The sequence below is a fragment of the Neovison vison genome, chromosome 6 (assembly GCF_020171115.1).
Source record: "Neovison vison isolate M4711 chromosome 6, ASM_NN_V1, whole genome shotgun sequence".
Lineage (NCBI taxonomy): Eukaryota > Metazoa > Chordata > Mammalia > Carnivora > Mustelidae > Neogale > Neogale vison.
Window position 1 is genome coordinate 206,523,898 of NC_058096.1, and position 26,651 is coordinate 206,550,548.

The 26,651-nt window shown below is 45.2% G+C and overlaps 1 protein-coding gene across 1 annotated transcript; it reads right to left on the reverse strand.

Moving 5' to 3' along the window:
- Positions 1–8,986: 8,986 nt before the first annotated feature.
- On the reverse strand, positions 8,987–25,875 carry FBXW12 (F-box and WD repeat domain containing 12). Its single transcript, XM_044255280.1, has 7 exons — positions 25,816–25,875; positions 19,702–19,911; positions 18,969–19,127; positions 17,804–18,014; positions 17,175–17,353; positions 16,971–17,104; positions 8,987–9,153 (listed from the first exon to the last, which is right to left on the reverse strand). The coding sequence occupies exons 1-7, from the start codon at positions 25,840–25,842 to the stop codon at positions 9,054–9,056; spliced, it is 1,020 nt and encodes a 339-aa protein (XP_044111215.1). The 5' UTR covers positions 25,843–25,875; the 3' UTR covers positions 8,987–9,053.
- Positions 25,876–26,651: the final 776 nt, after the last annotated feature.

The window sequence follows — 26,651 nt, forward strand, 5'->3', positions numbered from 1 at the left end:
CATGGCGTCTGATGTGTGGGCTCAGCCCAGCCCCTCCCCTGGTAGGAGGTGGCAGCGGCCTGGCAGGCCCTGGAGGGAGGTGGGATCTGCACCCTGGGTCGCGCGTGTGTATGTGTGTGTGGGGGTGGTTCTTGTCACCCCATCCAGGATGGACTGGGGAGCCTGCAACCCGAGGCGGGGCGGTGGGGGCTGGTCTGAGTCCTATCAGGGGCCCTGCCTCGTCTGTAGCACAGATGTTCTCAGGCCGCCATCCTGTCATCTTGTCGTCTGACAGGAACTGGAGAGGAGGACTAGTACAGGTGACTCCAGGCACAGTGGGTCTTAGGCCGCTTCTCTGTACTCCTGCTTCCTGGCTCCCCACACCCTTCTTGCCTGGGACGTTTGAAGGGGCTCCTGGATACTCCAGGCGTCCGTGGCAGGGGGTCTGACCCAACTGTCTGCCTGTTGAAGGCCACCTTGGGTGGTGGTTCCTGACTCACAGCTGGAGGTGAGCGATGAGACTGTCTCAGTTGGGTCTTATGTTGCGGGCTGGGCCTGTCCGTCTGGGGCTCGATGCCCCTTTGACTCAGACCACCTTTGGCCTCGGCAGGAGGCCAGCGTGCTAAATAGAAACACCCTCAAATCTTGACAAGCCTCCCCCCCTTGGCTCTCTGCTTACTCCCCAAGCCCAGAGACCCCCCAGGCTCTCTTCCCTTCTGACCAGAATCCCCACTTCCCACTCGGGTCTTCACAGAGTTTGAAGAGACTGAGGCTGATAGAATTCCAAGAGGACTCCCTTCCTTTCCTCTCAGGGGCCCTAAAGCCATCTCAGAGTCCTTGCCGCTGAGACAGCGGGAGCCACGCTGATCTGTCCGTACCCACTGTGGTCACAGCTGCTGTTCTCTGCCCTGAAGCCACTCCCTCCCCACTTCTGCCCCTCAGAGAGGTCAGCAGTCAGGCCCCATCCTCTGGGAGCCTGGGAGCTTTGGTGCTTCAGAACGAGGAAACCAGGTGCCTGCGTGCCCGGGAGGGGAACGTGCTCTGAGTCGTTCACTCCACGTCTCAGCCTTCTCAGAAGGGTGTTCTAGATAAAGCAGAGAATGAAAATGTACGTGATAATGCAGGAATGTCTGAGTCCTCACTGACGCCACAGCTGAGAACGGAGAGCTCCAACAGCTCCGCGATTGCTCGCTTGGGTCTGGCCCCATTTCAGCCCCATTTCAGCATCACATGCTTGTCGGCCAAACTGACCAGTGTCTTCCTATGTTTCCGATCAAGGTGGCAAACGCGTACTCTCGTGGCTTGGTATCTCACACAATCGTGTTAGTGTGCAATCGACCCTGTTTCTTGCCTGGGCGCCTTCAGGGGTTTAGGAAGTGACTTGCCTTCCTACATGAACTTTCTCCAATTTAAATACTGGAATAATTATCCAGGCAGGATCTGGGAGTTTTGATGGCGTTTTTGGCATTTAAAGAACTGTGCTCAATGGTGTCATAGCTGAATTTGTGCTGATAAATGGTGGTATCATCTTGGAAGCCACTTGAAACCTTGGGAGTGGGCAGAAGGACTCCAGATCCTCCTGGGCAGCGCTGACAGATGGCTGTTGGCTGTGCTGGGGGCCACAGGGTGGGCCTTCTTGGCTGCCCCCGGCTTCTGGTTGGGTGCCGACCCTGGGGTATCCAGTACCTTTTCACCCCCCAGCTTCTCCTTAGGATAACACATTTCAGAATAAATTCAAACCCGAACCTTCTGGTGCTGTTCCATGGATCTCCCTTTGAAAGTGTCCTGTTCTAATTAAGGATGGTGGCTTATCCTATTGCAAATATTTACCGGAAATCTAAGGCAAAGATAACATCTTGGTATTTGAAAGGAATTTGTTCCATGATTGCAATTTGGGGGTTTTATTTTTAAGTGTTTGGATTACCTGGCTGATATGTGTACTTGAAGCAGAGTACAAGTACTGGGCTGTCCCAGCAGCCACAGGTCTAGGAGGACTGAACCCCTGGGGAACTGGGGGCTTGGCATGGTGGTGTACTGCCACCTTCTGGTCACAGTGTGGAATTTTTTCTTTTTTTCTTTTTTTCAAGATTTATTTATTTATTTATTTGACAGAGAGAGAGAGAGAGAGAGATAGATCACAAGTAGGCAGAGAGGCAGGCAGAGAGAGAGAGGAGGAAGCAGGCTCCCTGCTGAGCAGAGAGCCCGACGCGGGACTCCATCCCAGGACCCCAAGACCACGACCCGAGCCGAAGGCAGCGGCTTAACCCACTGAGCCACCCAGGCAACAGTGTGGAATTTGATCAGAGGCTGCTATGGGTATTTCTGTGTCTGGAGCTCTTTAAAAATCACAGCAATGGTAACTTCGTAGTGCTGGGGCAGGAGGTAACCTTGCCTTGTCTCTGACCTCTGGTTTAGATGTGAGATACATGTAAGGAAGTAGCTGAGTCCTGTAACAGTGAGTGGACTAGTGCAGAAAAAAACTTGAGTGTTTCAACAGAAGATTGATCACCCAAGTGTTGGGAGGGCAAAGCAGAGGTTAGTGACCACTGAAGCCTTTTCATCCCTAAACTGGCAGGGGCACAACCCTGTAACGGGCCCATGGGATGTGCCAGGGCTAGGTGCTCACTGATGCTACAGGAACCCAGTACCTGACTTCCCGGCCAGGCACCTACTATGAAAATGCCACAACTCCCAAATTCATCGCTTCCCCAGGATCTCAGGCCAGGAAGGCCAGAGACCTGGATTCTAGTTTTGAGTATCACCTCCCCTGACTTGCTGGGCCTCTGGGGAGAAAGGCAGAAACATACTGGTACGTGGTGCCCCTGTGTCGCAGGATGGGACCCCAAGCTGGCAGCTGGCAGGATTTAATGAGGAAATGTTTGTCAAGGGCCATATCGATCCAGGTCCTGGTGGGAAACAAGGCATAAACCAGAGAAGAGGTCACAGAGATAGGCTTAGTGAGATAACTACTTCCAGAGCTGCGGGGTGGGGGGGGGGTTGAATCCATCTGGAGGGAGTGACTTCCTCAAGATCACCCAGCGAGGAGGACTAGAACCAGCTTCTGACTCCCAGACGGAACCTTAGAGACGTGCTACATCAAGCTGCCTTTAACCTCCTACCCTGCCCTTGCCCGGCAGGGAGTGGCGCCCAGGTTCTCTGTGCCACCTCCCACCCCCCTTTGTCCCCAACTCTATTACTGGACCAGGTCCTTGGGGGACCGGCCAGGCCCAGGTTTGTCTGTTTCTTATACCTCATTCAGTCTTGGTTTTGTATCTCCTCCCCTCCTCCTTCCCTCCAGTGGTTGTGTCCATTTCTCCTGTTTTGTATGTTTGTTTGTTTTTTGTTCCTATATTTGAAGGGAGTCATATTTAGGATTTTTAAATTTTTGTGTTAAACTTTTTAATTGAAGTATAGTGGACATACTCATTTCAGGTGTGCAACATAGTGATTCAACAATTATACACACTCTGAAATGCTCACCACAGTAAATATATTAAAATATTGTCTATTTCCTGTCCTGTACTTTTCATCCCTGTGACTTATAATTGAGAGTTTGTACCTCTTACTCCCGTTCACCCATTTTGCCCATCCTCCCCACCCCTTCCCCTTCTTAGGCAATCACCAGTTTGTTCTTCGTGTTTATGAGTGTCTCTCATTTTCGTTTTAATTTTTTAGATTGCATGTGTAAGTGCAATCATACGCTATTTGTCTTTATCTGACTTATTTCACTGAGCGTACTAGATCTATCTAGAGCCATCCCTGTTGTTGTAACTGGCAAGATTTTATGGCTGAGTAATAATCCATTGTGTGTCTGTGCATGTGTGTGGAATCTGTATCTGTTCGGCCATCCATGGACAGAGGCTGCTTCCATGTCTTGGCTATTAGAAATCGTGCTGCAGTAAACATAGGGGTGCATATCTTTCTGAATTAGCACTTCCATTTTCTTCAGGTAAGTACCCAGAAGTGGAATTACTGGATCATGTAGTGTTTCCAATTCCAATATATTTTTTAAAAAGATTTTATTTGACATAGATCACAAGTAGGCAGAGAGGCAGGCAAAGGGGATGGGGGGAAGCAGGCTCTCCGCCAAGCAGAGAGCCTGATGTGGGGCTCGATCCCAGGACCCTGGGACCATGACCTGAGCCGAAGGCAGAGGCTTTAACCCACTGAGCCACCCAGGCGCCCCTCTATTTCCAATTTTTTGAGGAAGCTTCAGACTGTCTTCCATATTACCTTCCCATCAACAGTTCCCAGGGGTTCCCTTTCCTTCACATCCTGACATTGGTTGTTTCTTGTCTTTTTGATTCTAGCCATTCTGATGTGTGCGAGGGGATGGCCTGCTCTTGTCTCCATACTGCTCTGTATTTCCTGATTTGCGTTTCCTTGATAAGTAATAATGTTGAGCATCTTTTCATATGTCTGTTGGCCATCTGGGTGTCGTCTTTGGAAAAATGTCTATTCAGGTCCTCTGCCCATTTTTTTCATTGGATTGTTTTTTGGTGTTGTAGAACTTGTTTTATTTTGGATGCTATTTGGATATCTTATGAATTTTAATATTCTATTAACCCCTCATTGGATGTATCATTTGCAAGTATCTTCTCTCATTCAGTAGGTTGCCTTTTTATTTTGTTGGCCTTCTTTGCTGTGTAAAAGCTTTTTAGTTTGATGTAGCTTCAATTGTTTATTTTTGCTTTTGTTTCCCTGGTCTGAGGAGAGAGATCTAGAAAATGTTGCTAACGCTGACGTCCAAGAGATTTGTGCGCACCAGAGGTTGGTTTGCATTTATTACTGGGTAGTAGCTCATTGTACGTACGGATGTCGCTAAGTACTTTTCACCAATTGAAAGAGATTGGGTTGTTACTGATTTTTGGTGACTGTGAATACAGTGGCTATAAGCATTTATATATAGGCTTTTGGTTGATCAGAAGTTTTCATTTCTCTTGGGTACTTAGAAGTGGGATTGCTGGGCGATATGCTAAGTGTATGTTTTATTGCATAAGAAATTGCCCAGCTCTTTACAAAAACGTCTGGAGCACGTTGCATCTCGGCCAACGGTGTCGGGGAGTTCCGGTTGCTCCACATCCTCGAGCTCTTGGCACTGTTCATCTCCCGCTTAGCCCCCTCCAATCTAATAGGTGTACACTATCCTTTCGTTGCGGTTCTAATTTAGATTTCTTTAATGGCTAGCAACGTTGAACCCTTTTCATGAACTTGTTGGCCTCTTGTGTATCCTCTTTGGAGAGTTCGAGTCTTTTGCCCATTTTTACGTGCGTTGTTTTCTTGTTGAGTTTTAGGAATTCTTTATATATTTGGGATGTAGGACCATAAGGGCTCAAAGGATTTGAAGGGCTCATCAAGGAAAAAGAACAAGAGGTAGTAACACACATAAACTTTACTAACAGTGCATGGCGGGGGGGGGGGGGGTCCTCATCCTGGGAGACTGTCTGGAAGCTTGTGGTACCAGGGCCACCATCCAGGAGGGGAGGATAGCAAGGATACTCAGGGAGAGAGGAGGGGGAGATGGGAGCAGGTGACTTCTGTGCCTAGATGTGTGTGGGGGGTGGGGACCTCTGGGTCAAATAGTCCCCCATGACTGCAGTAGCCCAGGGTTTACAATCCTAGGGCTCTGGCTTAGCAGTGGGTAAGGTTTCAGTGGGGGGTATGAAAAACAGACAGGCTCTAACTAGCTAAAACTCTGCTTGTTTAGGCCATTTCCAAAATAAAATCTGAATTTGGCTTTTGAGGTAACAGGTCTCATGCCTGTTTTTGGAGCCAGTGATAAAGCATCCTCAGGATCCAGAAACCTGTAAAGTCACAGACTAGGATTTCAAAAAACCTTTATTCCTAGCCAGTCTGCCCCTTTAGTAGTAGAGAACCAGGAGAACTGATCTGATCTCTCTGTTGAGTCCGCAGACCATTATGTGGTGTGTGTCCCTTATTGTGAACCTTGCTGAATGTAATTCAGCCCCAGGCAGGAGGAGGTACTGACAAGCGCTAGACTGGTAAAGGTCAAAGGGAAAGACAGGACCACAGAGAAGGGGTTAAAGTTGAAGGTCATCTGCAGGGCATCTCTTGGGCTCTTGGGAACCACCCATATGGCGCTACCCCAATTCACACCAATGAATTCTGTTAGATAACAAAAAGGCAACCATGTAAAATTTAAAGGTCCAAGGGGCTTTATTAATCCATTTGTGAATTGGGCAGGGTTTCCATCTAGTAAGTAAAGGAAAGCTCCAGAGGGCTCCAGAAAAGGAAGAGTTTTTTAAGTTAGAGAATGGGGAAAAAGGAGATTATTAGCAAATAATCCACTGTTTTAGGCAAGGTTGTGCTCCTCCAGGGGACAGCGGTAACTCTCCTGGAGCTGATTGGGAAAGTCCCATGCAGACTGGATAAAGGTGACATTTCTGGGGGGCTGAAACTGCAGCTAGGTTAAGTCCCCAAGTCTGCCAACCAAGACCTAATACCTTAACCTAAGAGACACCATGTGGGGCCTGTGGTTTCCTTTTCCACAGTTCCATCTCCTGGGTGTCGGGAGCAGGTCCATTGGCTCCAGTGGCCGCAGCAGAGCGAAGTACACCAGGGCTAGAGAGGCTGCCTTGCTCTCTCTGGTGAAGTCTTTACTCAATAGAATGTGTTAGTCAAATCTATAAACCCCTTGGGTTAATCCATTCAAGCAATGATATCTGGAAGGGAAGTTCTAATAAGAAGAATAGCCCTGTTTCATTCCTTGTAGCTATAGTAAGCCCCCACTCAGTAGCAGTGGTTTTCAGCAACAGCCAGCCCAGGGCACCCAAAGAAGAGGTGGGGGGTGCGGGAGGAGTCAGTACCCCTTCTGTAACTAAGTCAGCTACGCTAGGCCAGCACCCTCCTGGTAAAGGTAAGGGAAGATTAACTCTTAGCAGCAGCTGCTTCCTGCCCACGGCTGAGACAGAAACAAAACCTGGCCTGGAATCCTGAGCTAGGTCAAAAGTGGACTGCCAGTCCCCTGTGAGGATGCTTACAAAAAGGAGGGGCTAAAATACCATCAGATCTATTATTTCTGTGGGTTCTTGAATTCTTTTCACCACAATAAACCTTGGTCAAATTACCTTAATGGGTGTGACCTCTGTCTAGTCTTGGGACCTTGACTGATATCAGCTCCACCTCCAAGGGGAGTGTGGTTACAGTTAAGAATTCTCTGGAGGGAATGGTTTCTTTGTTTTATTCCACCCATAACTGAAGCTGAAAGAGGCAGCTCTCCACATCATCCTTCTCCAAGGGGTAGACTTCCCTTCAGTTTACCTACAAGGAAAGGACTGTTACTTTTCTGAGGGTCCCGCACCTTACAGATCTGTGACCTGACCTCAACGTTGGCAGGGGTCCTGTGCTCCATCATGGAGTCCTTTAAAATTCTGTGAATAAGGCACGCGGCGTTTCTGGACTTGCCCTCTTTTATTCCCCAGCTAAGAAGGTTTCTCTTCCATTCAACCCCCTTTGCCATAGAGTTTAAGGTTTTCTTTTGCCTTTGCAGTTTTGAACAATGTTTGATGCTGTGTGTAGAAAGTTTTCTCTGCTTATCTTGGCCAACTTTTTCCCAGAAATGAGAGCCCAACAGCAGTTCAGTTTTATCTCTAAGTTGTTCAAAAATCGCAGGCGCTGTGGGATCCTGTTTACTCCGGTTTCCTCAGACAGCCTGCGTTCTTTGTCCTCATGCGCACGCACAGATCCTTGCCTCCGTCCTATCTCCCACCTCCATGTCCTCCGCCACATACTCCCTTTATGGCAGAGATTCTAATCAAGAAGACAGCCTCACGGGCTTTCCTTTCCTTAGTCGCGACGGCTACGTTTTTTTGGGTGGAGGTAAAATTGGTACGGGACAGGGTCCTCATTGCAGGTGTAGGCTAGGGCTGCTTCTTAAATCACTTTTCTAAATGACAATGAGAAGGATCTTTAAAAAAAAAAAACACAGATCTATAAAATGTCTTTTTTTCTCCTGTGGTAAAAACCAAAGTATTTGGGTTAGACTCTGCAGCTGTCTTGACTTCCCAGCCTGTGTTAGTACATACTCTCCTCGTGGACTTTGATTCGCATCTAAACCAGACATGTGACTGTCCCAGAACTGCCAGGTGCTGTGTACAGCACATCTCCTGCCAGCTTCTCCATCCAACCTTGCCCATCTCCGGAGACCCTCCACGGACTTCCTTTCCTTTATCCTCCTGGTCACAGCTTCCAGTTTATTTTGAGGAAAAGGGAATGGTGGGCATTTTAATAGCCCAGAAACCCACACGGCTCCTTGGAGAAATCTCCTGCTGAGATTTCATTCTTGTGAGAGTGGTATGTCCCCCCGCTCCTCTCAGAGCCAGGACAGCAGAGCTGCGGGTCTTAGGCTTGATGTGTTAGTACTCTCTCCCTGAACTCTGAATCCTGAACCAGTGATGCAGCCCTTTTCATGTCCATTACAGTGGCTGTAATGAAACATGAATTGAAACTTCCTTGTGATTTAGTTTTGGCTGTGTGTCCTATTTCCTAGTCCTCTTGGACATTTGTTTTTACCATCCATATTCTGAGTCACTTCTAGCTACCGTTGGGTATCAACATCTATGTTTTTCTAATATATTTATGTTTTGCTTACATTTTAGAGAACATGGACTAATACAGATGACCTTCACTTTTTTTTTTTTTTTTTTTTTTTAAGAAGACTCCACGCCCAGTATGGGGCTTGAACTCACAACCCTGAGATCAGGAGTTGCATGCTCTACCGACTGAGTCAGGTGGCCCAGGTGCCTTCACTTTTAAACCTGCCTCAATCTGAAGTCATACTTCCCCACCCTCCCCCATGTAAGCTCCTTCTGAATTGATTTGTGACCAGTTATATTTTACTCCCCTAGTATTCTTACTCTCCCTGCTAGCAAGGACAGAGGATAGGTTGCTCTGCCTTCTGTATAGTGCATCTATTACAGTGTCTGATTTACTGTAGGTAGTTAAATCATCACTTCTTTCCTAAGATCACTAAACAGTCATTCTCGGTTTACAAACAGAATTCTCTTTACTACATTGAGAGAGATGATGTGAGGTTAATTCCATTAGTTTCCACATTACATACGCAAAGAATACATCACCAGAATGCTGGATTCCCGAAGTCTCGACACCACACATACGATGCTCATGTTATCGCATATTGCTTTGGAGACATAGCTGCCAACAGGAAAAGACAAGATCATCAGTGGACAAGTGGGAAAGTAGTTATATCCATTGTTGATATAACTAAGTGTGAACCTGACACAGATACGGATATTCTTCCCAAATCAATTGGTCCTTTGATCGCTGAAGTTATTCTTAGATTTGGTTTTGACTACACAGATCTGACACAGTTATGGTGATTTTTTAAAAAAATATTTTATTTATTTATTTGACAGAGAGAGAATCACAAGTAGGCAGAGAGGCAAGCAGAGAGGGGGAAGCAGGCTCCCTGCTGAGCAGAGAGCCCAATGCAGGGCTTGATCCCAGGACCCTGAGATCATGACCTGAGCCAAAGGCAGAGGCTTAAGCCACTGAGCCACCCAGGCGCCCCAGTTATGGTGATTATTAATTGCAAGAGTTGCGATCCCAACCTGCTTTAGATAACACTGCCAGAATTCTCAAGATAATAGCAATAATATTCTCAAGATAATAGCAAATCAGAGATATTATTTAGTAATGATGAGAGAATATTTTTAAAGGTTTTTAAAAAATTACTATTCATTGGAGAGTGCTAGCAAGGGTATGAGCAGGGGGAGGGGAGAGGGAAACAGACTCCCTGCTGAGCAGGGAGACCCATACAGGGCTCAATCCCAGGGCCCCAAGATCATGACCTGAGTGCATGTAGATGCTTAACTAACAGATACCCAGGCACCCTGAGAGAATATTTTAAAATAGAATTCTGTTCCCTTTGCCGATACCTGCCCTCTCAGGTGAGTACTGAAAGAGGCCATGCCTCCCACCCCACGGTGGTGATGTAGAGATTGTGGGGCATGGCTCTGTCAACCATTCTCATCCTGTACTAATGAGGTGATACTCCGACCCCTCTTTTCCAGGAGAAACTGGGCGGGGGCAGGGGATAAGAGTTCTGTTGACCATCCCTGCCTTGCACTAACCCAAGCAAGGCTAGTGCCTTTACCCCTCTCCTGCAAAGATTGAGGTAGAGCCTTATTGCCCATCTCCTCCCCTGCACTAAGGTGAGTAGAGGTGGCCTTCCTTCCTCTTGCCTTCAAGCCCCACAGAGACAGGTAATAGCTAAAAACTCCTCAAATTTGGTAAACCTATAGAGCAAAAAAAGTTAGGTGAGATCTAAAGACTAACAATAACTTGAGATTTCCTCCTTGGATGGCCCAGCAAGAACATCTCAAATGAAAGCCCTTACCCCCCTCACTGTTCTTATCCTCCTCCTTGTAACCTCAGCCATCCAGTCAGGCACACTAGATGCCAGTTCAAGCATGACTACTAAAGGCAGTGCTCCCAGATGGTACACCGACCACCACCACCACACCAACTCCACCTACTCCTCCAGTTTCTGTATCAAGTATAGTTAGAGCCTCCACTGTCATGTCTATAGAAAGCAAACCAAGCACAGTTGCAAAAACATCACCTAGAGCTACCATGAACATCACCTCACCTGTAAGTGGTAACTGGAGTACAATGGTTCCTTTTCCAAAAACACAAAAGACTGAAAGTCACTTGAAATCAGCCCGAGAAAAGTGACACTTATCTATAGAAGAACAACACTTCGAAAAACAGATCTCTCATTGGATACCATAGAAACCAGAAGGAAATAACACAACATTTCCCAAATGCTGAAATAAGTTAATTACACCTGTGGAAAGACAGATCTGTGCACCATGTGCATAAAAATCACAAGCCAATTAGATGTTGTCTATAAGAAACTCATTTCAGCTATAATGATATAAGTAGACTGGAAGTAAATAAATGGAAAACAATGTCACATACAGACATTAATCGAGAGAACAGGAGTAGCTAAGTTAATAACAAAATAGACCTCAAAGCAAAGAAAATTGCCAAGGACAAGGAGAGACACTACACAAACATAAGAGGGCCAACTAAGCAAGAAGACGTAATAATACTAAATGTATATGTACCAAGTAACAGAGCTGCAAAAATACATGAAATAAAAACTGGTGGAGTTTAAAGGAAAAAGAGATCCACATTTATAATCAGAAAATTTTACTATCTTCTCTCATAACTGATAGAACCACTAGATCAATAATCAGGAGGGGTATGAAGGAACTGAAACAGATAAGACAATGTCATTGGCAATTACAGAACATTCTACCCAACAAGAGCAGGGTACACATTCTTTTCAGGCACAAATCAAATATTCACCAACATACACCATTCCCTGGTCATAAAGCAAAGTTTGACAGACATAGAAGAAAAAAACAATTGTGGAGTGTGCTCTCTATAAGTGATTTAAACTAGAAATCAAAAATATAGCAATAAAATATACAAACACTTGAGAAATAAACATACTTTTGAATAATCCATGGGTCTTTACTCCTGAAACTAATATTACATTATATGTTGACTAACTGGAATTTTTTAAAATAGATTTAATTTTTTATCTGACAGAGATCACAAGTAGGCAGAGAGGCAGGCAGAGAGAGAAGGGGAAGCAGGCTCCCTACTGAGCAGAGAGCCTGATGCGGGGCTTGATCCCAGGACCCTGGGATCATGACCTGAGCCAAAGGCAGAGGCTTTAACCTACTGAGTCACCCAGGTGCCCCTTGACTAACTAGAATTTAAATAAAAACTGGAAAACAGTCAATCCATGGGTCAAAAGAGGAAAGGGAATTTTAAAAAGTATATGGAACTGAGTAAAAATGAAAATACAATCAGTTGAAATTTCTAAGTTCCAGCCAAAGCAGTGCTTAGTGAGGAATTTAGAGCATCAAATGCTAATATTTAAAAAGAGGTCTTGGGACACCTGGGTGACCAATTCTTGGTTTTGGCTCTGGTTGTGATCTCAGGGTTGTGGGAGGGGGCCTGTGTTGGCCTCCATACTCAGCAGGGGGTCTGCTTGAGATTCTCTCCCTCTTTTTCCCCCTCTGTGCTTCCCATAGCTCGCTCACATTCTCAAATCTTTAAAAAAAGATCTCAAAGCAATAATCTAAAGTTTCTCCCTAAAAAATTAGAAAAACAAAATAAACCAAAACAAAAAGGAAGAAAATTAAAGAGTAGAGATGAAACTGAGAAAAAAAAAAAAGACAAAACAAAAAAGCTATTTCTTTGAAGAGATAATTAAAGTTGATAAATCTCTATTAAGACCAACAAAGGGGGCACCTGGGTGGCTCAATTGGTTAAGCATCTGCCTTCATCTCAGGTCATGATACCTGAGTCCTGAAATTGAGCCTCACATCAAGTTCCCTGCTCAATGGGGAGCCTGCTTCTCCTTCTGACCACCCCCTTCTCATGTTCTCTCTCTCAAATAAAACCATATATATATGGTTTTATATTATATATATATTTATCTTTAAATATATATATCTATATATTGATATATCAATATATCGATATATCTATATATCGATATATAGATATATATATGGGGTGTGTGTGTGTGTGTGTGTGTGTGTGTGTGTGTGTGTATAAGACTGACAAAGAAAAAAGAAAAGAAATTACCAGTATCAGGAGTGAAGGAGTTGAAATCTACAGATGTGTAAAAGACTAAAAGGAACAAGTTAGATGAAATGACTAACAAGTTAGATGAAATGACCTAATTACTGGAAAACCACAAACTACTAGAATGGTATCATCTATCATCTGAATGGTACTATAACCATTAAAGAATTCACAGTTGGGGCACCTGGTTGGCTCAGTCAGTTGTGCATCTGCCTTCCACTCAGGTCTTGATCCCAGGGTCCTGGGATCCAGTCCAGAGTTGGGCTCCCTGCTTGATGGGAAGTCTGCTTTTCCCGCTGCCCCAATCCCCTGCCTGTGCACATGTGTGCACTCTCTCTCACACACACATACATGCTGGTCATGTATGCTCTCAAATAAATAGAATCTTTATAAAAATTCTTTAAAAAAAATAAAGAATTCATGGTTATGGGGCACCTGGGTGGCTCAGTCAGTTAAGCAGTTAAGCATCTGCCTTCGGCTCAGGTCATGATCCCCGGGGTCCTGGGATCTAACACTGCATTAGGCTCCCTGCTCTGTGAAAGTTTGTTTCCCCCTCTCCACCCCCCATGCATGGGTTCTCTAATCAAAATCTTTTTTTTTTTAAAGAGTTTATTTATTTATTTATTTATTTATTTGACAGACAGAGATCACAAGTAGGCAGAGAGGCAGGCAGAGAGAGAGGAGGAAGCAGGCTCCCCGCTGAGGAAAGAGCCCGATGTGGGGCTCGATCCCAGGACCCTGGGATCATGACCTGAGTCAAAGGCAGAGGCTTTAACCCACTGAGCCACCCTGGCGCCCCTCTAATCAAAACCTTAAAAAGAAAAATCAATCACTGTAATTTGTCTTGTTAACAATCTAAAAATGAAAAATCATGCTCAGGAATTGGTGCAGGAAAATCATTGGCAAAATTAAACATCTACTCATGATAAAAACACTAAACACAAAAGAGCTAGAATGGGACTTCCTCAACCTAATAAATGGTAACTACAAGAACATACAGTGAATTTCATAATTGTGAAAGACGCAACACTTTCTATCAAAGTCAAGGAATCTGCTCTCCACTCCAATGTTGTTACTGGAGAGTTTTTTGTTTTTTGTTTCTTAAAGTAAACTCTACACTCAACATGGGGCTTGAACTCATGATCCCAGGATTAAGAGCTACATGCTCTATCAACTAAGTCAACCAGGCACCCCTTGTTATTGAAAGTTCTATCCAATGCAGTAAGTTAAGAACAAGGACTAAAAGACATACGGATTGGAAAACAAGGGGAAAAAATCTGTCTATTGACAGATGACATGATTGTATACATGGAAAGTCACAAAATATCTACTGATTAATAAGAGCTATTTGAATAATTGTTTAACAAGGTTGTAGGGTATAAAATTAGTATTTCAAAAGCCAATCATTTCTACATACTATTAGTGAAAAATTGAAAACTGAAGATATTACTGTTACAGTAGCGCTCAAACCACTAAATACTTAGATATAGTCTTACAAAATATTTGCCAAAGCTGCATCCTGAAAACTACAAAACACTTGATAAAATAAGGAAGACCTAAATAAATTGAAGAGGCAGAAGGTTCATGGATAGGAAGACTCAATTGTAAAGATGCCATTCCCCCGCCTAAAATTTATAGATCCAAGAGAATTCCAGTATGAACTCCAGCAGAATTTTTGTGTGTCTGAGTAGAATTCTAATTTTTTGATATATTTAATCTCTACACCCAATGTGGAGTTCGGCTCGGGTCATGATCTCGGGGTCCTGGGATCGAGTCCCGCATCGGGCTCTCTGCTCAGCAGGGAGCCTGCTTCCCTCTCTCTCTCTCTCTGTCTGCCTCTCCGTCTACTTGTGATTTCTCTCTGTCAAATAAATAAATAAAATCTTTAAAAAAAAAAAAAAAGAGTTGCATGCTCTTCCAACTGAGCCAGCCAGGAGCCCCTAATTCTGTTTTTTAAATTCCCTTAAGTAATCTCTATAACCAGTGTGGGACTCAACCTCACTACCCAAGATCAAGAGATACATGCTCCAAAGACTGAGCCAGCCAGGGGCTCCCCACCCGCAGAATTTTTATAGACATTTACAAAATTATTCTAAAATATATGTAGGGGGAAAAACACAAAAAAATATGTTGAAAACAAGGGAAACAGAATATAGTCAAAGTAATTTTGCAAAAGAACAAAGTGGAGGACACACATCATCAGATTTTAAAATTTCTATGAAGTTACACTTTCAAAGTAGTGTGTTATTAGAGAAAGGATAGACATATAGGTCCTTGGGACAAAAAAATCTTGAAATTAATATATCCATGTTATATAACATTAACATATATACCCATAACATTAATATATATACACATATAAAATTAAAACATATATGTTATATAACATATATGGTCAATTTTTGGCGAAGATGTAAAGGCAATTCAATGGAGAAAGAATTCTCCCCCCACAAATGGTGCTGAATAATTAAATACCTGTATGGAAAAAGAAAAAAACCTTGATCTAGGTCTTACCCTATATAAAATTTAATTTAAAATGGATAATAGACTTAAATGTAAAATCTCAAACTATACAATTTTGACAAAAACAAAGGGGAAAACCTTGGTGACCTCAGGTTAGGCAAAGATTTCCTAGACACACATCCAGAGCCCAATCATTTTAGAAGAAAAATTGGAGATTCAAAATTAAGAACACCCGCTCTTTGAAAGACACTGTTAGGGCACCTGGGTGGCTCAGTGGGTTAAGCCGCTGCCTTCGGCTCAGGTCATGATCTCAGGGTCCTCGGATCGAGTCCCGCATCGGGCTCTCTGCTCAGCAGGGGGCCTGCTTCCCTCTCTCTCTCTCTCTCTCTCTGCCTGCTTCTCCACCTACTTGTGATTTCTCTCTGTCAAATAAATAAATAAAATCTTTAAAAAAAAAAAAAAAAAGAAAGACACTGTTAGAGTAGAAAGACAAGCCACAAAGTGGGAGAAAATATTTGCAAATCCTTATCTGATAAAAAAATTTATATTCCAAATATATAGATATTAATAAACAACCCAACTAAAAAACGTACAAAAGATTTGAACCAATGCTCCACCAAAGATATGGCAAATAAGCAAATGAAAAGCTGTCTAACACTAGGGAAATAGACAGTACAACTATAATGAGAGCATACTACACACCTATCAGAATGTAAAGTAGTCAACAAAACAAAACCGGAAAACAAGTAGGAATGAAAAGACGGACCGCCCCTAGGAAAGCGTTTTGCAGTTTCTTATAAGGTCAAACATACCATATGACCCAACAGTTCCCCTCTTAGGTAAATATGGAAACATGCTCATCCCAAGCTACAAACAACATAAATGACCCTCAGCTGGCAAGGTGATGAACTGTGGTCCATCTCTACAATAGGGCCCTCACCGCTCAGCAAGTAAAGGGAGTGAATTCCTGATACACCAAAGGAGCGTGAATCTTGAAAACCATGCTCACTGAGAGAAGCAAGACACAAAGGGATACATACTATATAATTCCATTTACATAAAGGCTTAGAAAATGTAAACTAATCAATAGGGACAGAAAGCAGATCAGTGGTTGCCTGGTGCTGGGGATGGAAGGAGGGACAGTCTGCAACGGAGCCTAAAAACTTGGGGGATGATGGAACTATTCTGTAGTTTGATTGTACTTCTGATTAAAAGACTTTATGTTTTTGTCAAAACTCACACTTTGTTGGACAACTGCACTCTATTTGGGGGAAAGACAAAATTTCTTTATATTGTTAAAATAAATTAGATGGATAAAAGACATAATGCTACACAATATAGAACATGTGATATGAAGGGGAAGTATTTAAAATTACTGAGAGGTGCCTGGGTGGCTCATTCGGCCAAGTATCTGCCTTCGGATCAACGTCATGATCTCAGGATCCTAGGACCGAACCCCACGTCAGGCTCCCTGCTCAGTTGGGAGTCCACTTCTCCCTCTGCCTCTGCTCCTGCTCATTCTCTCTCCCAAATAAAATCTTAAAAATAAAAAAAAAACAACACAAGCAGCAGCAACCCAAAGGATGAACTCAAAAAAAGATATAAACCTTGCAAATAAAGACAGGATATTGAAGATACAGATGTTCCAAATTCTGCTGTGGGCAAACTAATGGGAGCCCTTTTGGAAAGCCTTTTGAAATGTACTGCATGGGCTGTGAACATATCCCAAGAGCTAGCAATTCTCTTTTTGGATCCAAGTTTATTTACACACACACACACACATATTTTTATAAAACCTCACTTATTAGCCCTTCATTTTTTCATATGGAAGAGTTGGAATCTTTGAGGAAAGCTGAAGTCGCAGAAGCAGGGCTTACCAGCTCGGCGCCGAGTCCCTGCCCACGTGCTCCAGGTGACAGCAGCTCTTGAGGTATGGGTAACGGCCTTCCTCTTCCCACATGTACAAATGCAGAGAGTCATCCATGGACATGCTGAGGACGTGCACAGAATCCTACAAAGGACACCTGGGATGAGCAGCCCCGAGTCCGAGCGCCGGGCGGTGGGCGGAGGCTCGTACGTACCACCCATAAGTTGCCGATGGTCCTCTGGTGGTCCTCAAATCTCTGCAGCAGGTGGCCACTGATGGTGAACAGGAATAAGGCCGGCCCGCTCTCAAAGACGATCACATTTCCGTCTCCGACGCCCATCCACACAGGACTCTCCATGTGCGGCGGCAACAGGAAAGCTGCAACCTGGTGGGCTGTGTTCATGCAAAACACACACACATCCATGCGGGTGAACTGGGGATCCTGGAGTCCGCACAAGAGCTTTATGCAGAATGCAAACACACACTCCCTCCTTTCAGGGGACCTCAGTCGCTGAGGAAGACGAAGGGCAGGCTAGTGACAGATACAGGTCACGGACCACGGTAACAGGTGCCCAGACCCCACAACAGGGTTCGGTGGGCACTAACAGGTCAGGCACAGAGGAGGCTTTGGGATCCAGGCCCTGCAGCAGGATGGGAATCTGAACAGACCTGCCCAAGGGGGTGGAGGGCCTGTGGAACATAGTAGAAGTACGAGCATGGGCAGGAGAGGCGGGCAGGCTCGGGTTAAAGAAATCCCCTGCCCCCTTTCCACAGAATTATGCTTCCAAAGAATACACAGGTGGAAGGGTCTAGAAACCGTGTCTCCAATGTGGCACAGCCTACCTTGGATGTCTGTTCTGTCCCCCGTCCTCTCAGCCGTTAGCTCGAAGGTGGTAAATCCGGTCTTTCTGAAAGAGCCTCTTCGATACATCACTGTTATCCTGCTTGGCCTCCTTGGGGCCCAGCAGGCCCTGCAGCATGATGAATACGGGATAGAGAGGGACAGAGGGCTTTTGCCTTCTGCCGGTGTCAGCAAGCTCTCTGTGAGGAACACCTGGGGAGAGGGTTTTGCACATTCGGTCAGATGAAGGGAGAAGTGACAGCAGGTCAGGACAGGAGCGACTCCAGAAAGACCTCCCTGAGAGCCCTTGTTTTGTGGGACCATCTGGCTGGTTCCGTCAGTAGAGCATGTGACTCCTGATCTCAGGGTCAGGAGTTCAGGCCCCACACTGGACATGGAGCCTACTTAAAAAAAAAAAAAAAATCCTTGTTTTGTGGCCAAAGCTTTATTTGGAATCTTAGGAAGCACTGAGTAGCCCCTGCTTGTCTCTGACATCCAAGAACTGGCGTCCTCTTCTGCCTGTCATGGTCACATGGAGAGCAAAGCCACCAAAGCTGTTCTTTCTGGTGTGCTTGGAGCTACAGAATCGTCTGGCCACACTGGAGCCCAGATCAGGCTGTCACTGGTTGGATAGATTTTTCCCCTCTTGGCAAACTCGTCATGGGCTGTTCGGCTTTTGCTGCCTCCTCTCAGAGCACCTCGCTCTCTGGTGCGTGGTCTGCACATGCCACATGGTAAAAAATGGTGGACTCAACAGCCGCAGACTTTCTCAGAGGGACATCTGTAGGCCGATATGTTCTCATTTACCTCTGGACTTCTTTGTCCCCTCCAGCCAAGGTGGATAAGAGCAAAGGAAAGCTAAAAGGTTACCAAAGATCCTACTTTCTTGAGACCTCTCTCACCTTCCTCTAGCTGTTTGGCTGATTCAGGCTTCATGAGTAAACTTTATTAACTTATTATTATTTTTTTGCAACCAGACCCTATCACTTCAAAGAACATTGTTTCTTGGCTCCAAAAATGGATTCTATGTGTGATACGGCCTTTGAGAGGTGGGAGCACCGTGTGTAGTCCTCCCGGAGTTCTGCAGGTTCTCCAACACATCCTAAACCCCACTTTGCTAATTCTTGACCCTCTCCTCCCAAAGGTAAAGCACAGAGCACCACTTACCACTGGCAAGATATTCTGATGTGTCCCAGATGCAAAGATCCATTTCTTGTCGGGAGAGCAGTGTAGGAGGTCAACACTGTATTTGAATGCATTGACTTTAGACACATGCCTTAGCTCCGGCACGGTCAGTGTGTACATGTCACCTTCAGAGTTGCCTACCTAAAACCAAAGCACCACCACCAGGTCAACAGGAGACAGGAAATCCTAGAGCCCACAGAAGGCAGCACTGTCAGTTGCAAAACATACTACGGTTTCTTTGATCCCATAATGGAAAGGAAAAGCTACCTCAGCATTGTGAGAATGATCCCCCAAAATACAAGTTCCTAAGCCCCACTATTCTCAAGAATAGTTACGGCACATCAACACTGTTCTTTTTTCACGTCTTCCCAGCCCATGGTGCTCTCTCCATAATCCCCGTCCAAGGTCAAGTACTGTACAATACACACTTGAAAGAAGAGACATAGATAGGAATCATTCAGGGAGGCTTTTTTTTTTTTTTTCTTTTCTGGAAGAATGACTAGGGAAAACATACTTGTGGAAGATCAAAGGCCAAGATGGTAGCGGAGTTTTTATGGCCAATATTCGTGGGTATGTTGGGGCTCTTAGGGTTTGTGGTAGGGAGGGAGGACTCCAAGAAGACAGACAGTAATGGGACAGTCATGGGGGCACAACACCTGTCCAGAGAGCAGGCATTTTGTTCTGTGGGCCCTCTCTAGGTGCAGGGCTCACTTACCATCAGGAAGGGGCCATCTTTTGTGAGACAGATTTCCATGGAAAAACAGGCCTGTGGCATGGTGAGAGTAGCCAGGGCTTCCGCATCCTGACAATTCCACACTTTGACTGTTCCCTCCAAATCTGCAGTGAACGCAAGATGCATCTGAGGGAGGGTCGCCAGACGCGTGATGCTCGACTGCTGGGTGGGGCTGGACCAGATCATAGTGCCCTAGAGGATGAGAGGACACTGTAGGGGTTCGAGGAACTCTTCACACCTACTGGGCTTTCTTTCTGCCAGTGTATATTTGGAAGTTTCCTCCAGATCCGTTTTTTGCTTCTGGCAAAAGAATAAGAAAATTCTAAACATCTTAGTTATTTGAGGAGTAGTGAGCACAGAAAAGGAACATCACAGTACGTTCAAGGCAAGATCCCACTGTGCGATCAATCAGCATAAAGAATGATCAGGCTTCTGAGCTCAAGTCAGTTCTGCCGCTTACTAAAGGCGTTACATTCAGCAAGTTACTTACCAGTTGTGGCTTCTTACAGGGCTCTCGTATTACATTTCACAGCACATGAAATAGTCTTTTTTAATTCTTTCTGCCTAGGGATGCCAGGGTAGCTCTGTCGGTTAAACATCTGACTCTTGGTTTCAGTTCAAGTCATGATCTCAGGGTTGTGAGATTGAACTCAATGTCAGGCTCCACGCAGAATTTGCTTGGGTTTCTGTCTCCCTCTCCCCCTACTCCAAATATATATTTTTAAAGATTATATTTATTTATTTGACAGAGAGCGATCGAAAGTAGGCAGAGAGACAGGCAGAGAGAGAGGAGGAAGCAGGCTCCCCGCTGAGCAGAGAGCCCAATGTGGGACTCGATCCCAGGACCCTGAGATCATGACCTGAGCTGAAGACAGAGGCTTAACCCACGGAGCCACCCAGGTGCCCCCCAAATAAATAATCTTAAAAAAAAAAAAGAATTCTGCCTAGTCCACAGTAGGAATTCAAAGAATATCAACTCTTATAATTATTATTCCATCATCAATCTTGTACATTGCAGATAAGACAAAAGAAAGTTTCCCTTCTCTTTAGCCTTTAAAAAACTGTTGGGGCGCCTGGGTGGCTCAGTGGGTTAAAGCCTCTGCCTTCAGCTTAGGTCATGATCCCAGGGTCCTGGGACCGAGCCCTGCATGGGGCGCTCTGCTCAGCGGGGAGCCTGCTTCCTTTCCTCTGTCTCTGCCTGCCTCTCTGCCTACTTGTGATCTCTGTCTGTCAAATAAATAAATAAAATCTTTTTTAAAAATTGTGAAGTATATCAAAAAGAACACAGGGGCGCCTGGGTGGCTCAGTGGGTTAAAGCCTCTGCCTTCGGCTCGGGTCATGATCTCAGGGTCCTGGGACCGAGCCCCACATCGGGCTCTCTGCTCAGCAGGGAACCTGCTTCTCTCTCTCCCTCTGCCTTTCTGCCTGCTTGTGATCTCTTTCTCTCTGCCAAATTAAAAAAAAAAAACACAAAAATATATGTAAAATTCAGTATTACAAATTGATCATATAACTCCCTCTAAGCCCACTAGTACTTGCTCTATTAACTTCTCCACACTCCCAAATGTAATCACCATTTTGGTCTGTAACACTGTAACACTGTGCAAGAAGTCATCCCAAAATTGGGTGGCTTAAGATCAAAACGACAATATCATCTCACACCAGTCAGAATGGCTAAAGTCAATAACACAATGACCAACAAGTGCCCACGAGGGTGCAGAGAGAAAGGAACCCTTGTGCCCTGTTGGTGGGAATGCAAACTGGGGCAGCAGCTGTGGAAAACAGAATCAAAAAATTAAAAATAGAACTACCACATGGTCCAGCAAGTCCTTTACTGGGTATTTAGCTGAAAAAAAGGAAAATGTAATTTGAAAAGCTCTATGCATTCTTGGGCACCTGGGTGGCTCAGGTCATGATCTCGGGATCCTATGATCGAGTCCTGCATCGGGCTCTCTGATCAGTGGGGAGCCTGCTTCCTCCTCTCTCTTTCTGCCTGTCTCTCTGCCTGCTTGTGATCTCTGGCTGTCTAAATAAATAAATAAAATCTTTAAAAAAAAAAAAAAGCTCTATGCATTCTTATGTTCATTGCAGCATTATTTACAATAGCCAAGATATGGAAGCAACCCAAGTGTCCATCAATAGATGAATGGATAAAGACAGACAGACAGACACACACACACACACACACACTGAAATATTTCTTGGCCATGAAAAAGAATGAAGTCTTGCCATTTGCATCAACATGGATGGATCTAGAGGGTATAATGTTAAGTGAAGTAAGTCAGAGAAAGACAAATGGCATATGATTTCACTCAAATGTGGAATTTAACAAAACAGAAAAGAGATAAGCCCCCAAACAAACTCATAACTCAAGTGAACAGTTACCAGAGGGGTGGAGTGGGAGATGAGGGAAACAGGTGATGGAGATTAAGGACTGCCCTTGTCATGACCAGCACCAGGTGATGTACAGAATTGCTGAATTGCTACATTGTAGACCTGAAGCTAGTCTAATACTGTATGCTAACTACACTGGAAGCTTTTGAAATAAGCAAAATAAATAATAATAAACCCTCTCCCAAAAATCTGGGTGGTTAATACAGAAGTTTTTGTTCTCTCAGTGTCTGTTAGAAATTCAGGTACACGGGGCACCTGGGTGGCTCAGTTGGTTAAGCAACAATCGATGGCTCAGGTCGTGATCCTGGAGTCCTGGGATAGAGTCCCAAATCAGGCTCCCTGCTTGGCAGGGAGTCTGCTTCTTCCTCTGACCCTCTCTCATGCGCTCTCTCAAATTAAATTAAATTAAATTAAAGAAATTTAGGTACAGCTTGGCTGGGTGGTTTGTGGCTAGGGGTCTCTTATGGGGTTGAAGTCATCTTCGTAAGGATAAGGCTCAAGATGGTCAACTCATTTGGCCAGCAAGTTGGTGCTGGCTACCTGCAGCCCTCAGTACTTCCCTACACAGACCTTCCCTGCAGGGCATTTTAAGGGCCCTCATAACACTGTGGCTAGCTCTCTAGGAGCTAGTGACTCAAGAGAGAAGTGTCTTTTAGGACATAGCTTCGGAAGTTACGCACCATCATTTCTGCAATGTCCAACTGGTTACCAAGGTCAGCCCGATTCAGGGTGGGAGTGGACTACCTAGGATTGTGAATACAGGACAAGGAATACGGAGGCTGTCTTCCAGATTGGTGGACACACTCCACCCTGCAGTCCCTAATAACTCACCTCTCTCCCACATGCAAAGTACACTCGCCATCGCCCATGCCCCCAAATAGCTCACCGTTACAGCATCATCGTAAAATCTGGATCTCGTTAAGAAGATGAGGTTCTTTGGATTCAGCTCATGTTGATGTGAAAACCTCAGAAATATACAAGTTGTCTGACCCCCATCCCCAACATACAAGGATAGGACATTATACCATAGGTAAGGATAACATTATAGACCGTCTCATCCGGGGTGGGGGGAAATGGCAGTAGAGGGGTGGGAATCCCTGCTACACAGAAAATTCGAGATCCAATGACAATGTGCTGGTAGTACACTGTCCAGGACTCAAGGCCCAGGAAAGATTCTTCAGGACTCTTGGTTCCACTCTCTAGGCTCTTGGTTCTGCCTTCTGCATTATGCTGCCCCATTCCTACCCGGTGGCCCAAATCAGTAGCCGAGTAGGGTCACAGGTGCTTCTTCCCTGTAAGAGTTCAGGATTCAAATGCCTCTTTTCCTGTTGTGGTATTTCAGCCCCTGTATATCCAAGCTGGCAGCACCCTTGCCAATAGGATTCCCTGAGAAAACTTTGTGGGTCTCCCAAGGAACCTACAGGAGTTGACGTCATTAGACAAGAGCCCCACCCACAGGGTTTTGAGAGGAATCCCGACACCCTGGGTGGCGGCTGGGTCTGCTGAGGATGAGGCTTCACCCTGTGAGGTCCATGGCCTGACCTCGGTTCTGAGGCACCCTCTTAGTTCTTTCTGAGCTCGAAAAGAACGTTGTGGTCACCACTTTGGCTTCACCTTTATGGTATGGTTTATTAACGCTGCCCTGCACTGATCTTGCTTGCAGTCTTGGCCTTAAATCTTAGCACCATTTGCCATCTTGAAAGACTGCAAATTTTCAGAAGCAGCAAGTTTTGGCTCTTTTGTCTGACCGTCATTTTCTCCTCTCCCTCTTCTCTTGTTTTACTACAAGCAGCAAGCCGTGGCCCGCACTCAGCATTCTGCCTAGAATTCTCCTTGGCAAGAGCATTCAATTCCTTGGATCTATTCGCTCCTTTTCACATTAGCCGGGGTGACAATGTTGCTAAATTTTCTCCAGCTGTAACAAGAACCCTGTTTCCTCTGGTGTCCAATACCCTTGTTTACATTTCCCTTTGTCTTCACTGGTGGCTTCATGGCAGGCCACTAGGTTTTTTCTAGGTCTCCTCAAAGTCCCAAACTCTCCTCAGGGTTTCTCCAGCTTCTTTTCACTGCCTGGTTCTAAAGCTTCTTCCACACCTTAAATTATAATCAAGAAAAGGAGTACGAAAACCTGTTATCTGTTGCTGCCTAACAAACACCATAGCAGCTCAAAGGAAGAAACACATATCTCACCCACCTTCCGTGGGTCCAGAACTCGGGCGGGGAGTCACTGAGTGGCTCTGGTTTCGGGTTCCTCACTTGGTTGACTGTGGACACAATCTGAAGGCCAGAAAGTTAGCTTCCAATGTGATTCACTCACAGGACTGCAAAGATGGTGCTGGCTGTTGGCAGAAGGCCAGAGATCTTTGCCAAGTAGCCCATCCACTTGGATGCTTGGATGTCCTCAGGGACATGGTGACTGGTTTCCCCTGGAGCAAATTATCCAAGAGAGTGCCTGACTTTCTCAGCTTTAGTGAAATGTAATTGACATATAACATTGTGTAACTTCAGGGGCGCCCGGGCGGCTCAGTCAGTTAAGTGTCTGCCTTTGGCTCAGGTCATGATCCCGGGGTCCTGGGATGGAGTCCTGCATTGGGCTTGCTGCTCAGCGGGGAGCCTGCTTCTTCCTCTCCCTCTGCTGCTCCCCCTGCTTATGTTCTCTTCTATCAAATAAAAATTTTTAAAATTGTATAACTTTAGAAGTCCCTTCTAGACTTTTATTTCATCATTCTCCTGCCACCTCATATATTCATAAAAGGTTTACTTGTCATAGTTCACAAGACCCTGTGTGAAAAATGGTCATTAAATACTTTTCACAGGGAGGAGAGAAATACAAAGAGGGAAGGCCAAGAAAAATACAATAACTTGTGACCCACTTTGGGGTCTTCTGATTCCCCACCTAGTGATTCTTGCATTACATTTACTGGTCCTGATGTAGAAGACCTTGGTCTACCCTGGAAGTGACTAGAGTTGGAGACCACTTTCTGAAAAAGCCAACATAACAAATGCCAACAGTTGAGAGAGAGAAGTAGAATAGGTCATGGAAAGGCACAACAGCCCAAGTTTATCTCACAGCCGTTCTACGTTACCACTAGAAAGTAAGTCCCTGGACAAATCTATATAGAGAAACACACATAAGGGGTGCCTGGGTGGCTCAGTCAGTTAGGTGTCTGCCTTCAGCTCAGGTCATGACCCTGGGGTCCTGGGATCGGGTGCTGCATTGGGCTCCCAGCTCAGTGGGGAGCCTGCTCTCTCCCTGCTTGTGCATGCTGACAAATAAATACAATCTTTTTTAAAAAAAAAAAAAAAAAAAAAAGATGGGCGCCTGGGTGGCTCAGTGGGTTGTCTCTGCCTTTGGCTCAGGTCATGATCTCAGGGTCCTGAGATCAAACCCTACATCGGGCTCTCCGCTCCGCAGGGAGCCTACTTCCTCCTCTCTCTCTCTGTCTGCCTCTCTACCTCCTTGTGATCTCGGTCAAATAAATAAAATCTTTAAAAAAAAAAACCCTACACATTAAAAAGTGAATTTTCAGTGTGTCGACCATCTAAATGGAAAGGTCCCAGATTACCAGTTAGAAGACCCAATTTGAAACTCTGTCTCTCACCAATTCCAAGTACCATTTCCACCCCCCAGCACTTGCCACCTGTGTGGAACAGGGTGGATTCGACAAGACCTTCCTTGTGCTCCTCACTGGCCATACTCACTTCCTGCAGGTCCCAGGCATAAAGCATGTGCTTTGATGACACTGTACAAATGACTGACTTCTCCTCTCCACCCACTGCGTTGCCATATCCTGACAGATAAGCCATAGGTCCTAAGATTCCTGGAAGGAAACACAGACAATACTGGCTCATCAGATAGTTGAGGGATGACCCAGTTGAATAAAAAGGACTCTGGAAAGATAACGAAGTTTTCCTGCACCCTCTTAAGGAGAGTTTGGGAAACAATTACAGAGAAGAGGAGGAGCTGGTTCTAGAGTCATCCATACGTAGGTTCCTGCTGCAGATTGGCCTGAGGCACTGGCCGACTTATTTTTCCTCCTTCGTTTCAGTTTCCATACATGTAAAATGAGGATCAAGAGGTCTCCATCAGAGAACGTTCTGAGTTTTTTTTAATATTTTATTTCTTTGTCAGAGAGAGAGAGCACAAGCAGGGGGAGCAGCAGGCAAAGGGAGAAGGAGAAGCAGGCTCCCCACTGAGCAGGGAGCCCGATGTGGGGCTCGATCCCAGGACCCCGAGATCATGACCTGAGCCGAAGGCAGACGCTTAACCAACTGAGCCACCTAGGCACTCTTCTGTCCTGAGTTTTAAAAGAGGTATTAGGAATAAAGTTAATGGTAGATCGCCTGTTATTCAGTTTCCTTTTTGTTTAAAATCTTTATTCTATGAGGAATGGGAGGCCTTTGGAGAAAGTAAGTCACAGGGCCTGATTTTAGCTCATGTAAAGATGACTCTGGTCTCTCCACGCACCATAGACAGTGGGGGACAAGAGAAGATGGAGGGAGACCTTGACTGTGACCACAGCAACCCATTCCCACTA